Genomic DNA, 17,500 nt, shown 5'->3' on the forward strand with positions numbered 1-17,500 from the left:
TAAATGTGTCATTGTGCAACACTTTAAGTTGGTGGTGTGATTCAGGACTTTTTTTAAATGTAAGAAATGTGCCTTGGCTCAAAAAAAGGTTAAAAACACTGACCTAAGGCATCAAACTTAATCCCATGTTCACCTTAAATTAAATAATACATTCATTCTTGTGAAATACATCATCAGTGATGTAACCTGGGGTCATTGGGTGTTTCGGGTCTTTCAACAATCAGACACCCTCAACCAGGCGACCCAGCCGGGGTTGATCAAGCCCCGGCTTGTGTCCAGGTAGCTCTACCCCACCCACGGTCTCCTCTCCTGATCCACAGCCACCTTGAAGCAACTTCTGCTGCCTCTGTGGCCGACTTCATGGCCCTTCGTCTACTTAATTAATTAAATAAAGTACAAATAATCTAATATATGAAATGATGTAAAGAGCTCCAACACCCTGTTGTCCTGAGGTGATTACATGTTGCTCACAGCTGCAGAAATAAAGAGACGGTCAAATCCAAAACCTGAATGTTCCTTTGGACATGATGTCCTCGGGGGTCGGGCAGCAACAAACTCTGGAGAACAGTGTTAACTTTTTGTATTTGCATGATTTTATCTCAAATCTGTTTTTACAAAGATGGATAAAATGTTCAATTTTAGATTATTTTCTATTGGTTTTTGTTTTTTTGTAAGGCAGCTTGCAGCCCAGTGTCTCTCTTAATCATCTGAAGCAGCAGACAGACTGTGGAGGAACTTTATTACATAACCTGCTGTCCACAAACAGCTGTCCAGACATTGATTCTACAGTCACATTGATGTGAGGAGAGCTGGTCTGCTCAGATTAACAGATTTTATTGGCATCAGAATAAAGTGAAATATCAGCTTTAAATAAATCAAAGAAGAAGAAGAAGAAGAAGAAGAAGAGGAGGAGGACTCACTTCACCCAGTAGTTGAAAATGTTGACCAGACTTTCATCGTTTTCATCCTGAGGAGTCTGAAAAAAAGAGACACGTGAAGAAGTGAGTTCAGTTTGTTGAGTAAAGTTTAAACCTCCTCACAAACACTTTGAATAACTCCACATTAAACACAGTCTGATTATTCCTCATTCGTTCATATAAATAAGGATGTTCAGGAGTTTAGGTTAAACTGTTAGCAGTTAAAGAAACACATGTTCCTCCTCTCTACACGTGCAGGACCAGGAGTCTGTCTCTGCTGGTCTGTCCATCAGGATCCAGATCACCTGCGCACACACACACACACAGACAGCAGGTCTACCTGTCCCTGCAGCCCTGAGTCTCTCACCACTTTGGTCTGCTTCAGGAACTGCTGAGCCGCTTTAGTGAACTTGTTCTCCAGCAGGAAGGAATACACGCATTTATACAGATCACTCGGCTTGGAGTCCTGAGCCGCCATCTTCACCACGCTCCTTCACGAGGGGAAGGAAGTGAAGAGACACATGTGGGCATGTGCAGCGGCGCGTAATGATGACGTGGGAGCTCACGTCTTTACGTAAAATAAAAACTTTATTATTATTAAATCATATTTTCATTAATTCATTCAAAAATTGGGATTATTTTTTAGTTTCTTGGATGATGTAACTTCTTAAACAACATGATACTCCTACACTTTTATTTTCAGCATCCAGTTCTAACAACTTCATTTTATTTAATAAAAATCTGAATTAAAAATGCAAAAATAAATAAAAGTATAGCTTTTCGGTTGAATGGATACACTCAGAATAATTTATTTTATTAAACTGTAGGTAAAGTAACGCTTAAAGGTTAGTAACCGCTTGAACAGTTTACAAACGCACTAGTCATTTATTTAGTTTACTATCAATCAATCAATCAATCAATCAATCAATCAATCAATCAATCAATCAATCAATCAATCAATCAAGCTTTATTTATACAGCACCTTTCATACAAATCACATACAACCCAAAGAGCTTTACAGTGATTGAAAAACAAGAAAGAAGCAGAAATAAAACAATGACAAGACATATTAGTGGAAGATAATAATATTATTATTAATAATAATAAAAATAATAATAATAATAATAATAATAATAATAATAATAATAATAACATAAAATGGAGGCTAATGCATACCAAAAATAAAATATGTGTAATTAAAATAAGTGAAAGCATCAAAATTAAGAATACAAATAGTTAGTTAAGATACTGATAGTAATACTAGTTTAATAACATTTGGTAATAAGTAAATTACTTTTCTTGATTTGTTCAGCAAAATAATTTACTCAACATTTAACTTATTTATTCAACTTATTTGTAAGATTTGTCTATCTTGTTTTTTCCCTCACTTTATTATAAATGTGAATAAGAAACAATGGGTCCACTCAGATGGAGCATCATACATCAACACTTATTAAAGATACAGAATAATACAGCTTCAGCTGGTAATTTAAGTTAAATGAGAAAATTATACATAGATAGAAAATAAATAATAAAATAAGTTAAGAAGGGAAAGGGAATAATTTTACAATTCAGTGTGGAATTATTTTAGTGTATCATATATCTTTATTGCTCTTAGTCCTTTTCTTATTTTCAATGATTTTAAGAACATTTTAAATTTAATTTATAAAAATAACTAATTTAGGAGGAGATTTCATCATCCTGCTTTTAAGAATACAGAATTTAGAGAGGTTAAAGAATAAGATGTGTCGTCCTGTCGTTGCTCCAGCCCGTCGCATGTGTTATACGTCATCAGTAAACGTCCTGTCCGTCGTTGCTCCAGCCCGTCGCATGTGTTATACGTCATCAGTAACTGTCCTGTCGTCGCTCCAGCCCGTCGCATGTGTTATACGTCATGAGTAAAGACCTTCCCGTCCCTCGTGTCATAATAACATGGTGGCCTCAGTCAGCTGGTATTGACCCTGTCTGACTCTCTGCTGAATTAAAGACTCAGTCTTGGACTTCTCCTCCGGATCGATGCCTCGCTACGAGCTCGCCCTGATTCTGAAGGCCATGCAGAGGCCGGAGACCGCCTCGGCTCTCCGGAGGACTGTGGAGACCCTGATGGACCGGGGAGCCGTAGTCAGGAACCTGGAGAACCTGGGGGAGAAACTGCTGCCCTACAAGATCACCAAACACAACCAGAAACACACGAGAGGGTCTTACTTCTTGGTGGATTTCTACTCAGCCCCCAGCATCCTCACGAGTTTAATGGATCACCTGCACCGGGACGTGGACGTGGTGAAGCCCACCGTGCTGAAGAAGGACGGGGAGGGTCCAAGCAAGAGCTGCTGTGGCCCCCAGCAGTGATTTAATGTAAGGCATGACATAATGGACTGTATGATAAAGGGCCAAGTGCATCAGGTCTTAACTTCCATCTCTTTACAAATGAAAACAGCAGCATGTGTGTCAGGTCAGGAGGTGTTTGCATTCTTCTTTGATTTGTGCAGAAGTTGCACAAACTTGGAGATGTTGTGGACTTGTTTTAAGACAGAAGAGGGAACAGGTCCATGCATAGGAGGGGAAATACACATTATTTTACATGAATCATGCAATGGGTTAAGATGCAACTCAAACTGATTAAATCTAAAGGACCAAATACAACAGACAGCATCAAAGCTGTTTATATCTGTGTCTGAATCTAATGATACTTCAAACATTACCTGCTTTTCATGCACACCTTGTCATTAAACTAATCAATGAACTAACTTATTGTATCAGAACAAGCAATAAGCAACATGTTTTCAAAGTAATGGATCCATGAAGCATGAAATTAAACGGCGTGGCTGTCCTTGAAATAAGATGGACAACCTTGGATTTGTGCAGAAGTTGCACAAACTTGGAGATGTTTTTGACTTTTTTAAGAAAGAAAATGAAACATTTCCGTGCACAAGGAGGGGAAATACACATTTCTTCACATAAATATCAGATTAAATGAGATAAATGTCACTCATGGGATAAGAAGCAGCTCAAATTGTTTAATCTACAGGACCAAATACATCAAAACCATAAAAAGCAAACAGTAACTGAGTTTATTTAACACCTTGTCATTAAACTAATCAATTAATTCACTAATTGCTTCAGAACAAGCAGTAGGCTAACATTGTTGGATTAATGAAGTAATGGATCCATAAAGCATGAAATCAAACGTTGTGACTGTCCTTGAAATAAGATGGACAACCCAAACAATCTTAATTTACTTAATTTAAGTATTTTATTTTTAAACCTTTTGAAATTGTTGTATTTCTAGATGATTATGTACATTGCACAGTTTTTAAAAGTTACAGCTAATAAGGACCATGTGCAAAACTAGAGACAGGAAAAATGTTAATAAAAATCACCTTTAAAATATTGCAGTGGTGAGTTATTTTCACACTCTGGTCTTGCTGTCATTGAGATGAAAACACTGCCCTCCTGCAGACTGTGGAGGTATTAAATGTCAGCATGCACCTATAGAGCACAAAGGATATACATGTCTCTGCTCAGCTGCTTATATATGAAGCAGGTAGTTAGGTAAGTAGGTCATGGGATGAACCATCAAATGTGTTATGAACGTATCAGGAGTGAAAGGGCGATTCCTTTTTATGGGTTTTATGAGAAAATGAATGATTAAAAGACAAAAAAAACAAAAAAACAAACGTTACATAAAATGCAAAAAAAAAGATTAATAATATTCATAATAATAATAATAATAAGTTGTATCCTCACTAATATGAATTTTGTCAACATATTTGAAAAGGAGTGGGCAGAAGTAAAACTTATTAAATTCCACCTCTTCTTCATTTTCAATTAATTAATCATGGTAAATCAAATGACTGACAAAACACAGTTTACAATATTATAACTCAATCATAGTGACATGGACCAGAACGTAGAACCTGCAGCATATTTCTGAAGAAATATTTCAGGAAAAAAGAAACAGATTCTGACTCAGAAAAAGAGAAAAACACACATCAGGCCAAAGGTAAACACTCCACCAGTGAATCACATGGCTGCACTGGTGACAGGGACAGAAATGGAAACCTAGAAAGCTGACATGTCAAAGATGTTCCTTTAATATCCATCTTTTTTATGCCAAGGCCAGTGTGTCTGATCACATGGAACATGTACTTGGAGCTGAGCTTATTATCTATAAATCAATATGTATGAGTAAAGGCTCATGTGGAATTAATTCATTTTTAAATGTACTTTTTAAAAATGTACAATTCTTTACAGCTCCTCTGAGGAACGTTGTGTCTGTGTTGGCGCCCCCTGTGGACAAAGTGATACATGTTGTCCCTTTGAGGATTTAAAAGTCATATTTACTACTCACCTTTTTCTTCTTTCTTCATTATATAGCTGATAAGTAATGTAGAAATTGTGTCAAGCTGTAAAAAAATCTAAACAAATAGTTAAAAAAAAGGAAAGAAAAGATAATTAAAATCTAGTAATGGTTCATTTAGTTTATTTAGTTTATGTCTGAGTGTAATCCATGCTCTGAGATGTGATCAGCCTTTATGACTTCATTAAACAGGGTCATGCTGTAAATGGACTTTTCCTTCTCTTTATGGAGGTCATGCTGTGCTGACTGTGCTGAAACTTAACCTCATGTAAAGTCTGTTCTTTTTTGTTTTACAGGTTTCACAACTCATATCCTGGAGACCAACAGAGTGACGCTTCCCTCTTTGACCTGTACCATAGTTGCTGATCTGCGTTTGGATGTCTTATTGTAATAAATAACTGTTTTCTATCCTGGTTGCGAGTAGTCCTTCACCTTTCACTGCTGTAGATATAAGCAATGTGTTCTAATCCACACTTAATCATGTCCTCTAAGAAACACACCAAGCTATGATCGATAAAGACCCTGTGATCGAGCTTCAGGAGTTAGTCAAGGTGAAAATATCTGAGAATGGAATCTGGAATGTTGTTTATGTTGTGTCAGTGAGCCTTTGCTTGGCAGTTCTTAATCCAAAGACTCATTAAACACATTAAGCATCTATGAAATAAGGATGTTCAAGCTAATAGTTTTGATTCAGAGGGTAGAAAGATAAGATAATGATTTGTGTGTTTAAAAGTATTTAAGATATGTGACTAAATTAAATCAGAAGTGATCAGCTCTGCAGTCACAAATGGAAAAATGCTTTTAAAAGTGGCCACATGAATCCAGCTTGTAAAGGCAGGGGTTTATTTTATTAACATTAATATCTTTAGAACAGTTTGAGTCTTAAAATAAAATAATCTGGCATTAAACTCAATAATTCAATGACTTTCACATATTATCTCTGTTAAACAGCTAACACCTGTTTTATGTGAACACTATAAACTCAGACTTCAACATGCTTAAACATCAACACACTGATTTCAATACAGCAGTTTTTCAATCTATAAAAAGGTACTTCAAATATTTACCTATATAAAAATATGAATGTGTATTTGTGGCTTTAAATAACTGACAGTTATGTACAGTGTGCTGTCAACAAAGTGGCTGGGGTCAATGAACTCTGGTTTTAGGGTGTAGGGCTGGGTACGGGTTCTGCAGTCTGTCCACCGCTTTGGGGAAGCAAAGCAAAGAGCATTGATAGTAAATGAGTCAAAAGGATGATATTTGCATTTCAAATGTAGAGGAGTAAAAGTAAAAAGTCCCCAAAAAAACAATACTTAAGTAAAGTAGAGATACTCAAAAAATGTTCTAAAGTACAGTACTCAGTAAATGTTCTTTGTTAGTCTCCACCACTGGATATATGTGACTGCTAAAAGAGCAAAACAAGATGTTTTCATCAACAAACACTAAATACACTCACAAAACAATCAGTACAAACAAGAAGCCCCTCACAGGAACTTTAAGGATTACGTTCACTCTCTAATGCAGGGGTTCCCAAACTTTACAGCCAGAGACCCCCCCTGTCCCTCAGAGTGATTTAATGTGTCTTCATTGAGCTGGTCTGCAGAAAGTGACCCTCCCTCTATGAGCATGTGTCTGTGTTTCCTGTGTGTTATGAATGAACCTGCTGCTACTGATGCTTTAGATCATTAACTGTTCACTAACTCTAAACTTAGGAGTCATCTGGAAACAAAGAAAGGCAGAAAACTCATCGCACTTTATATTTACAAGGTTTTTGCGACCATTTTTGTTGATATTCTTAACTATAATGGATAAAATGTATTATTTTTAGATAATTACAAACAAAAAAAAACATTCTGGAAGACATCTCACGACCCCCCCAGGGGGTCCCGACCCACACTTTCAAGAGTTCCAGGGTCTTTTAGCCCCCAGAACTAAAAGGTTCCTGTGCCCCCATTGTTGTCTGCGTTTCGGCCAAGGGCTAAAGTCCTGGGTAGATTGTGCAAATCAGGCCAGTAATGTATGGAGAAAAAAATTACATTCAATTATATTTTGAAATCTTAATAAAAACTAAACTAGTTTGCATTCCCAGGATCTCCCTCTGTGTTTCAACAGCTGTGTAAACTCCACAAACACTGTTGCGTTCGACTGAAAGTCCCAGGACCTTTGAAAAGTACTACCTCCCTGGCAGGGGCTTTTCAGGGGGGGGGATTATCTACCCCTGAATTAAATTTAGACCCTTGTTCATCCGGTCCAAACGCACGTAGTTCAGAGGTAAAGTCCCTAGCTCAGGGGTAAAGTTCCTGCTTTGGGAACCCCTGCTCTACAGCAGGAACTTTGTGAGTGGTATTATATTTTTTCAAAATGTGGTTGTTTTTATTTTTCTTTCACATTACTTTTTCCACTCATGGATCTCCAGATGAACTCCTCAAGTGTTAAAGGTAGAAACATAAATCTCTTGAACAAGAAAACCTCGTTTCATTCAAACACAGCAGGGAAATTTAAAATGACACTTTATTTACACTCAGAGGCTACAGCTTCATATACTCCATAAAACCATATAACTAACTCTAGTTATATATATATATCACAGTTTAATGCACTTTGATTCTAACACAGTAGAATGCCATCAGAGGAAGCAGACCCAGGCAGAGTCACATGTCTGCTCTGAAGTCAGCTGACAGTGAGACTTCATAAAGGCAACAACAAGCCTCCCTCTGCAGTCTGCAGCCTTCATTATTCAACCCTCCGAGAAACACTCACACAGACAGCCAGGAACCAGCGGAGTCATGCTGCTCCTCACTCTCCTCTTTGTGTCTTCAGGTAAAGAACACTCACAGATGAACTAACTCTGTTTTTATATCCTGTATCAGGCAGCTGTCCTCTCTCAGGAAGGCTCTGAGGTTCTGTAACAAAGTGCGTTTCAACATGAAACACGGAAGCTGTTGGTAAACATGAACAAACTAGCTAACTTTAAAAACAGAGAACCTTAAACACATTTTAATGAACATAAATCTCCTTTTATTATCGTGTCTTTGAATTAGCTTCATGTTTCCTGTCAGAAAGTTGTGTTTGATGAACCCTGACTGTCTGTCTTTGAGGTTTAAAGGTTTAATTGTTAGCCCGGCTAACCTTAGCCGTTAAGCTAATGCTAGTTAGGCTAGCTTGAAACTACTTCAAGGCCAGTCGGACATTATCAAGACGGACAGCTTTAAAGACTTTGTTTTAGTAGGAATATATTAAAATTACAATAAAGCAGAGCATCTCAATGTCCAATACTTTGAGGCATAATTAGTTTGATGTTTTACGGCAGTTTAGGTTCAAGCTAATCCCACTTCTGTTTTGATTCATTTATATAATGTGTTTTTCCGGATTATTCAGACAGTACGTGAACGCATCGTTCACTGTATACTGTAGGAACATATTGGAGGACTCACTCCTCAGGCACTGAATATACAAACAGATCATTTTAAGGTCAATAAAACCATTTTAATTCAATATTCAGGTGATTATACACTCATTTAAAGATGCTCATGAACATTATGTTCCATTTCTAACCAGTCTGTTCTGTTGAATGGCATTAAATACCACACATTGTACCTTCTTTAAAGGGGTCAATAAGCTTGTCTAAATCCACATTTTAAAGGACTTACAGTTGTGCTCATAAGTTTACATACCCTGGCACAGTAAACACAGTTGTTTGATAAAAAATGTGCTTCACTCAGCCACTAACCATGAGTGATTTTTTTTTTCTCTTATCATTCATATTCTCTGAAAAATGGCCCAAAAAAATCACATTCTGCCAGGGTATGTAAACTTATGAGCACAACTGTACATATGTTTTCATACTGAGACGTTGCAAATAAATGTATTTTTTTACAGTGACATAGTGTGCAAAAGTTTGCCTGCAAAATTTGTGTTTTTCAGTCATTTAGATTCCCAATAAAAGAAAATGAGCTACCTTAAACACAAAGAAAGCTACCAGCAGAATGTTGAAACACAGCCCAGGTAGTTGGTTTTAACCAAGTCTCAAAATATGAAGCCCATGCTGAAGTGTTAAAAACTGCAGTTCCTCAAGCGTCCACTAGAGGCTGGCTGCAGAAACACAGGAAACCACATACACACCCATTCAAAGAGACGATCTTTACAGCAGAAATAAACATGTTTACAACCTGGTTCAAAAATCTGTTTGAGTCTGAAGAGCTCATTTCTCTATCAGCACACACTGTACGGGGTGAATTATTTTATAACTCAGTATATTTGAAGATATTAAACTTACTAGTTTTGCCCAAATAAGGGCGTGGCTGACTTGATTGACAGGTGGGCACCTTGTAGCTGTTAGCATTGAGGCTAAAGGCCCGCCTCTTTACCTTTACCTACAGAAGTTAGGTTGTGTTAAGTGTTTTCCAATATGGCACCAGCCAACCATCGGCTTCAGAATCAGATGGGTGACATCATGGAAACTACGTCCATTTCACAGTCTGTGGTTTTGACTCCAGTCTGACATTCTAATATATCTTCTTGTGTAAATTTATCTAGGTGACAATTTAACACTGTGTGAACTCTGAGCCTTCAAACAGAGTGTGAATGTAGAGTTAGTTAATTATACTCTCAGTGTGGGGCTTTTTTTGACTCGTGGTTTCATTTTAAGAGGAAGTCTAAAAAGAGTCACTTCAACCAGAAACTTTCATTTCATCTTTTTAGTCAAATGTCATTTGTTGGCGGTTTTATTTCCTCTGGACTCACTTCAATGATTCCTGTTTTTTAACTCTTATCTTTATATTCACACTAAACTAGGTCAGTGAAGGAAATAGTTAAGTCAGTGTTGCAATAAATTTTTGCATAAATCCCCATGAAGGTTAGTCAAACCACTAATTCAGCCTCTGATGCATGCTGTTGCCTCGGCCGTGTGTTCAAACAGAAATATGGAGCTGACATGAATGTCCTCACGACAGCAGAGGCTGTGTTCTTGCAGGTTCCCGGCCCTGATATCTGAGCCTGTGTGTTCAGAGCTTATCTGCAGTTTGACCTTTTGCTTAAAAACAAAGATTTTGTAATGTTTTTGTTCAGCTCACATTCTTGCATGTGTTTTTCTGCAGGCCTCCCCACGCAGTGCATGACATTTTCTAAGCTTGAGCCTCAGATTCATTGTTCAGCAGGTGTTGAATCTACTTTCTGCTTATCTGTGGTTGTCGGGTGAAACTGATGTGCAGGCAGCGTCACTGACATCGCTCCATGGGTCACTTACTGGTGTCAAACAATGTAATGTGAATCCTATTTTGAGCCGTATGTGCTTCACTCTGTCATGTGAGAGTGATTCACTTGCCCTGTGATGACTTTGTGATTCAGAATGATGTTGAGTCAAATGTAAAGCCTCTCACTTCTCATAAACTTGCTCTCTGAGTGACTGTAGGCTTGTTTTTCTGCTGTAGAAGCCAGAAGAATGTGACATACATTTTCTGCTGCTGTGTCACCTTGTAAGCTGTAAACAGTTTATTGTGCTGCTGAACGTACATGTACAGAGATTTCTGCTGCATTGGTACAGTCTGTCCTCTTGAAAGCAGCTTGTTATTTTGTCTGCCTGCTCATGTGACTGAAGGGGGGAGTGCCCGCCTGCCCGGCCTGCTCTCTGTAACACAGTTGGATTGATGAGCAGGAGGGGTCTCAGCGTGGTGTTGCCGGGGGGTTTGGAAGTTGCCGGTGCAGCTTTTCCTTTATCAGCTAAAGCTCGTCACTTGACTTGATCGACTCCATGTTTACTGATCTGTTTGTATTCTGAGTTAATGTTATTCAACTCAACTTTATTTATAAAGCACCTTTCATACATTCAAGCTACTGCCTGAAGTGCTCCACTAAACAACAGACAGAAAACAACAGAAATATTTATTTAAGTACCAGAAAAATAAATATAACATTACATATAACATTCAATATAATATAATATAATAAAATAGATAAATAAAAATAAAATAAAATAAAATCAATATAATAAAATCACAAATAGAGGAAAAATAAAAATAACATTGAATATAATATAATAAAATAAATAAATAAAAATAAAATAAATATAGTATCACAAATAAATGTAACTTTACATATAGTATAACAGAATAAAATAAATAAATAAAATCACATAAATACCAGAAAAATAAATATAACATTAAATATAATATGATAAAATAAAATAAATAAATACAAATATAATAAAATCAATATAATAAAATCACATAAATACAAGAAGAATAAATATAACATTAAATATAACAAGATAGAATAGTATATAAAACTAGGATTAAACAACGGTAATAAAATTAGTCTGACTTTGCATCACAGACATGTTTTTATTAATCATATATTCAGGTTGTCACAACACCAGAATTTTGATTTTTGATATTCTTCTAATAATAATACATGCTGTAATGCATGCACACCAGTTTCTTGGTCTCATACAGCAGAGCTTGTATAACAGAGTTTTACAACAATGCAACTATTTTTGTTAAAGGAAAAATAAACAGTGTGCAGCTCAACTCTCTTACCTCTTGTGCAACTATTATCTAGGCAAACAAGTATCAGATCTAAGAACTCCTGGGAGCCAAAACTAGAGTTATTTAAACCCAAACTAACATTTGACCTACTAGATATAATAATGAAAGGCATAGGAAAGACGAGTAAGGGTGTGAGGGGGCGTGTGCATCTCCTGTCTCCCTGCATCTTCAAAGTTTCTTACCTTGCACATTTAAAGCGTCAGTGATGCAGCAGCAGTGTTGAGCTCCCCGTCAACAGTCTGCAGGTTGGGACATGTGGACAACATGAGGTGACACTACACTCTCTCTGCTCTCAGTTTGTCTGCACCAAACAGTGAAGTAACATAATGTGATTTAATCAATAATGCATTGATTTACTGAGCTGTGAATCAGAGCTGTTTGTTGTATCTGAGCATAGTGAGAGGGTTACGTGTGACTGAGAGCAGAGCAGAGAGACACACAGTGAGCAGGGTGCATCGAGCACTGCAAACAATCAAATCTGACACTTCTGCACATGTGCGTGGATTTGTTCATTTAATATATTTCAGCCTAAACACTCTGAAACTGCTAGAAATTAACATTCTTCAGCCCTACTTGTTCTCTTTGGCTCACAGCAGCTCTTGGTTGAAAATCTGGCTGCAGGACTGGCTGCAGGTCTGGCTGCAGGTCTGCCTGCAGGTCTGGCTGCAGGTCTGGCTTTATTTTACAAGCGTTGATACGTTCCAAAACCACGTTCTTTAAAATGCTGCAACATCCACTGAAAAGCAGGAAGTATCTCCACATGTGATGACCTTTAAAGCTTATTAGTCATGATTAAACACTTGGTGTTTGATTTCAGAGAGATGCAGAATGAAAGGTTATTTCCCACATCCCTGTATCTCTTTCTTTGCAAATATGTATTGCTTCACAGTTCTCCATTTCATTGAATCAAACGAGTAGTCATGCAGAGCCGCTAATCATCTGCAAACTTCATACAACTTTCTTCCTCACCTGGTTTGCAGTTTGTTGGTTCTGCTCAGGGAGGCAGGATAGGGAAGGATCAACTAAAGACACAGACGGTTGAACTTGGTGATGAATTCAGATCTTAATCGAACCGTCCTTTCTCTGGAAAGACACGCCTGGTGTTTTGGAAAGGAACAGAAATCCCCTAGAACACCACCCGGCATGCCGAGTGAACAAAACTGAGGCTGGTTGATTTTGAGAAGACTTCAAGGTATCGAGCTCGAGTCATACAAAGTCCACAGTCCTGTCTTTGGCTAAACTTCAGACTGGACCTTTGAGTGTCCTCGTCTTTTTATAGATTTGTTATTAAGAAGCAGACCTGCCAAAGAGTCACATTGTTGAAAGTGAATCAACTTCCTCCTGTGTTAATGTTTGAGGAAGTATCTCAGCCTTGAATTCCCCCATCTTTGATAACGTGGCACTGTAGACATGTTGACCGGGTGTGAGAGAACCAAACCAAAACTTACCTGTTACCTTTTTAGTCTCACTTTTAACTGAGTTTTATTCTGAACAGTTTTATTTCCCCTTACTTTATTTATTTATTTATTTATTATCTACTTCACATTTTATTCACTTTTTATTTAATTTATTTCAATTTTTGCATCTTATTTTCTTTGAATGGTTTAATACTTTAGTGTTTTATTATCTTAGAAATGTATTTTATTTTGGTGAGTTTAATTTCCTGTGAGTTTTAACATTCAGTGTTTCCTCATCAAGATATCATGAGAGTGTTTCCTCAGTTCGTTCACTAACTTCTTATTTATTTTTTATTTATTATTTGATTTGTATTGTTTTTATTATTGTTGTTGCATATATTGTGTTCTGAACCTCAGGATTGTAGGGTGGGTTTGGGGTCAGGGTCTCATTTTTTATTATTATTTGTATTTATTCTATTTGAAGTTGTTTTTATGTTCAGCACTTTGTGTTACGATGTCATTGCATGAAAAGTGCTTTATAATTAAAGTCTGATTGATTGTTTCAATTCTTACAAAGTAGTTCCTAAATAAAGGAAGAGACCTCGTGTTTAATCTGGATTATTTAAATTGCTGTTTGTGTAAAACTCCAGCCTGATTAAGTTCATGTTTCAGTCTTCCGAAGATGTCTCAAAGATGTTAAATTGTACTCTTTTATGTGTGTTTTGCAGCTTTCGCTACCCCTCTGCTTGGCACCGAGCAGTGCGCCCGTGGCCCCCCCTACTGGTGTCAGAATGTAAAGACGGCGTCTCTGTGTGGCGCGGTGGCTCACTGCCAGCAGAACGTGTGGAACCAGCCTCAGATGGTGAGACTCCTGCTGCATTTATCAGAGCTAACAGTGCCATCCTGATAGATGGATAGATAGATGCATCGATTTAAATAAAGTTATTGCCAAGTATTCTCATGATTATTGTACTTTCAGGCAAAATTGTCAAACGTTTCCAATTTCATGAAATTTTATCAACTGATCAAGAGTTAACTTTTAAAATTGACCTTCAGATTTAATATGAAAAATGATGTTTAGTTGCATATTCATATTTTGTACTTTTAAATTCTGTTTATCTAATAACTGTATTTGTATTAATTGTTAATTTTGTATATTCTTATGTTTTATTTTTAGTGTTAACTATTGTCTTTATGTGTCAATCTAGTATTTTTTAATTAACTTCTGATATTAGAACACTATTTGGGTGGAGGCTTCAAATAACCTCTGAGCTTTCTGCCTCTTCCTGCAAAGTATATTATATATTATCTTTGCTATTTCTTTGCATGTATTTTCTTTTAATTGTGCAAATAAATAAACATAAACATAAACATCCCCACTGTGGCACATGCTTTATTGTTTAAATCCTGAACATTCAAACCTGAATGTGAAATGTGTTTTTATTTACACTCCCATTTCCTGTTCTCAGAAATCTGTGCCATGCGACTTGTGCAAAGAGGTGATGATTGTGGTTGGACAGATCCTGAAGGACAACGCCACAGAGGTAAGACTCAAACTGACACCGTCTGTGAAACCTTTTTAAATAGAGAACAACTTCACTAACATCCGGTTGTTTCTGTGATTCCAGGCTGAGATCCTGGGGTACCTGGAGAAGGCCTGCCAGCTCATCCCTGATCAGAGCCTGACTGCCGAGTGTAAGGAGATGGTGGACAGCTACTACCCTATCCTCATTGGGATCATCACAGGAGAGCTGGTGAGCTCCCTCTTCCTGCTTTCAGTCGAGATGTGAAGTATTCAAGGTGCAGGCCGGGCTGTAAACCAGTTTGAGAGTACTACAAGTTCCCCTTGTGATGGTGTCACTGCAGGATTTACTCCTGTAAAGAAGCTCCACCAAAGAGTTGAATAAGCTTCTGAGAGTTTGATTTGTGTGGCAGTTTATTGCTGCACTCTATCTAAGACTCTAAAGTAGAAGGTCCATCTGCCCCGCTGTGGAGAAGAGGGAAACAAGTGGCTGTGAGCAAAGTGCAGCTCGCTGAATAAGGACTATTGATGGGGAAGTGAATCTGCGTCTGAGGAGGGAACAGAGGAGTCATTGTGTAATCCTGATCCTCATGACCGGGAGCATTGGCTGGAGTTCTCTTTGTTCAACTCTCACCTGCTACAGGGACAAAAAAACAGAAACTGTGTTTTCTTAGATCATGATTTCAAGCTCTGTATACTTTACATGTTTTTATTACAAGGCAGGGTTAAGGATTGGATTCTGATAGCAGCAGCAGTCTGCTATTTCTCTATAGCAGACTGCTGCTATGAAGAACAGACCAATGCTGGGTATGCATTTCCATTCATGTGCTATATTCAGTTTTTTTAATTAAATAATTTTTGAACAAATAACATTTAACTTTATACAAACATAGTCCCCCTGAAAGATAAAGAAAAATAGTTTAAAAATACAGACTCATTAAAATAAAATAAATAGTGATATGTAATATAATATCATGACAACCAAACTAGATTAAAGAAAATCTTCATAAATTGAAATAAATAAGTATATCAGAGTTTATGAAAGAGGGACATTATCTTTTATAAGGCTTTACTGAGTGATTTGTCAGAGGTCTGTAAACAGTTAAAAAATACGTCCCTTTTTATTTATTTATATTCATTTTTATAGAGATGTTTATTTGAATTTTTACACATTATATACAGAAGATTAATGTAAACATTCAGGCAAGTTAATGAAAAAAAACACTGATAATAATAATAATGATAAACAATAATAATAATTTAAAATAGAGAGGAGAAAATAATAATAAGAATGATAATAATAGTGAAATACAATAAAATAAATAGGTTAATATTTGAAAAATATATACAAAATGTAAAATTGTAATTATAACAAAAGAAACAGACAAAAAATAAAAAGAATAAACACAACATGTGATAACCTACAATTACACCAAGAACTACAGAACATGTTCTTCCCTGAATTTGGATTTCTTTTTCTTTTTGTTTTATGTATTTTTTTTTATTTATTATTATTTTAATTTATTTACCCATTAAGAACAAATTCTTATTTACAGTATAAAGTGTGCTGCTCCAGTCTGAAAGGATCATTCCATGTTGGAGGTCTTTGCTGAGTCCAGATCTTTGCTTGGTGGTCATTTTAAAACCTTATCAGTCCGGTTATTCTTCCCTCCAAAACCATTTCAAATATCTGCACTCCTAAAAAACATGAATAATGGAACCTGTAATATTTGACACTCAGAATATGAGTTAGTGTCTGTAATGATCAGAGTCAGTAATAATCCTCTCCAGCAACCCTCTTCAATACTTGTGTGGATTATTCAGCGTACAGCTAACATGTATAACGGATCTCTAGGGATGTATTACCTACACACTGATTTAAGAAGCGTGCCTGCTTGTGTGTTTTCAGGAGGATCCTGGTGTGGTGTGTGGAGCCATCGGCCTGTGTCAGTCTCAGCAGGCAGCCCTGGCTAAGTTTGAGAAACAGGGGCAGCTCATGTCCAATGAAATCCCTCAGGTTGACCTCTCCCAGAGAGTTGCCCCTTTCCTTCTGAACGTCCCCGGGCTCCTCTATCCTCAGGAGAACAAGAAGGTGGAGGCCCCGAAACAGGAGGCACCAAAGCAGGTACGGTGTTTACCCACCTCCCTGATCATGAACCGTATCATTTCCACCTGTTGTTCATGAACGCAGCCCTCATTGTGCCCTGAACCTTGCCTTGTAGGAAGACGACGACGTGTGCCAGGACTGCATTAAGTTCCTCACTGACGCTCAGAAGGAAGCCAAGGTCAACTCCTCATTTGTTGATACTCTCATCGCCAACATCGAGAGCCAGTGTGACCTGCTGGGACAAGGCCTGTCTGAAATGGTCTGTTCAGAGATTTTAACCAGATAATGATAACCACTGTTATATGAAACATGCTGCATATTAAAGCGCTCTTCCTCACCGCAGTGCAAGGAGTACATCAGCGAGTACGGTGCTGTTGTTGTGCAGCAGCTCATGTCCATGGTGAGTCCTCCGGCCCACCCGACTTCACGCCCTCGGCTGATTCTCTAAAGACGTTTTTGTTTTCAAAGTATTTCTGCTTTCATTCCCATCTCCAGTAAACGTTAATGAATTACTCATTAAAACTAATAAGCCTGATGATTAGTGTGTTCTGTGTGGCGCTAAGCCCATGCCCAGTCTTGCAGTGACCCTCGCCTGCTGACTTCAATTTATTCTCATCTTTTTAATTGCTTCTTTAAATTCTGTCTCTTTTTT

The 17,500-nt window shown here is 37.4% G+C and overlaps 3 protein-coding genes across 4 annotated transcripts in view; all 3 read left to right on the forward strand.

Moving 5' to 3' along the window:
* The window catches only part of micu1 (mitochondrial calcium uptake 1), a 38,215-nt gene extending 37,886 nt beyond the window's left edge, over nt 1-329 (forward strand). The window contains exon 10 of the mRNA XM_034682268.1: nt 321-329. Coding sequence (XP_034538159.1) covers nt 321-329 — 9 coding nt within the window. The remainder of the gene's footprint in view (nt 1-320) is intronic.
* Nucleotides 330-2,785: 2,456 nt separating this feature from the next.
* Nucleotides 2,786-5,690, forward strand: mrps6 (mitochondrial ribosomal protein S6). The gene is made up of 2 exons (XM_034681912.1): nt 2,786-3,272; nt 5,574-5,690. The coding sequence occupies exon 1, from the start codon at nt 2,934-2,936 to the stop codon at nt 3,264-3,266; it is 333 nt and encodes a 110-aa protein (XP_034537803.1). The 5' UTR covers nt 2,786-2,933; the 3' UTR covers nt 3,267-3,272; nt 5,574-5,690.
* A 2,004-nt stretch (nt 5,691-7,694) lies between these two features.
* The window catches only part of psap (prosaposin), a 16,687-nt gene continuing 6,881 nt past the window's right edge, over nt 7,695-17,500 (forward strand). Inside the window, exons 1-7 of one of the 2 annotated variants that reach the window (XM_034681558.1) lie at nt 7,695-8,100; nt 13,948-14,081; nt 14,689-14,763; nt 14,848-14,973; nt 16,651-16,866; nt 16,964-17,107; nt 17,192-17,248. In XM_034681558.1, coding sequence (XP_034537449.1) covers nt 8,067-8,100; nt 13,948-14,081; nt 14,689-14,763; nt 14,848-14,973; nt 16,651-16,866; nt 16,964-17,107; nt 17,192-17,248 — 786 coding nt within the window. In that variant the 5' untranslated portion in view covers nt 7,695-8,066. The remainder of the gene's footprint in view (nt 8,101-13,947; nt 14,082-14,688; nt 14,764-14,847; nt 14,974-16,650; nt 16,867-16,963; nt 17,108-17,191; nt 17,249-17,500) is intronic. The other variant, XM_034681557.1, reaches the window with a different exon arrangement.

Source organism: Notolabrus celidotus, chromosome 4, assembly GCF_009762535.1.
Source record: "Notolabrus celidotus isolate fNotCel1 chromosome 4, fNotCel1.pri, whole genome shotgun sequence".
Lineage (NCBI taxonomy): Eukaryota > Metazoa > Chordata > Actinopteri > Labriformes > Labridae > Notolabrus > Notolabrus celidotus.

What these genes read in the sequence shown, in the direction of transcription:
- mrps6 (XM_034681912.1), top strand. Translation starts at nt 2,934, where the DNA reads ATGCCTCGCTACGAGCTCGCCCTGATTCTGAAGGCCATGCAGAGGCCG.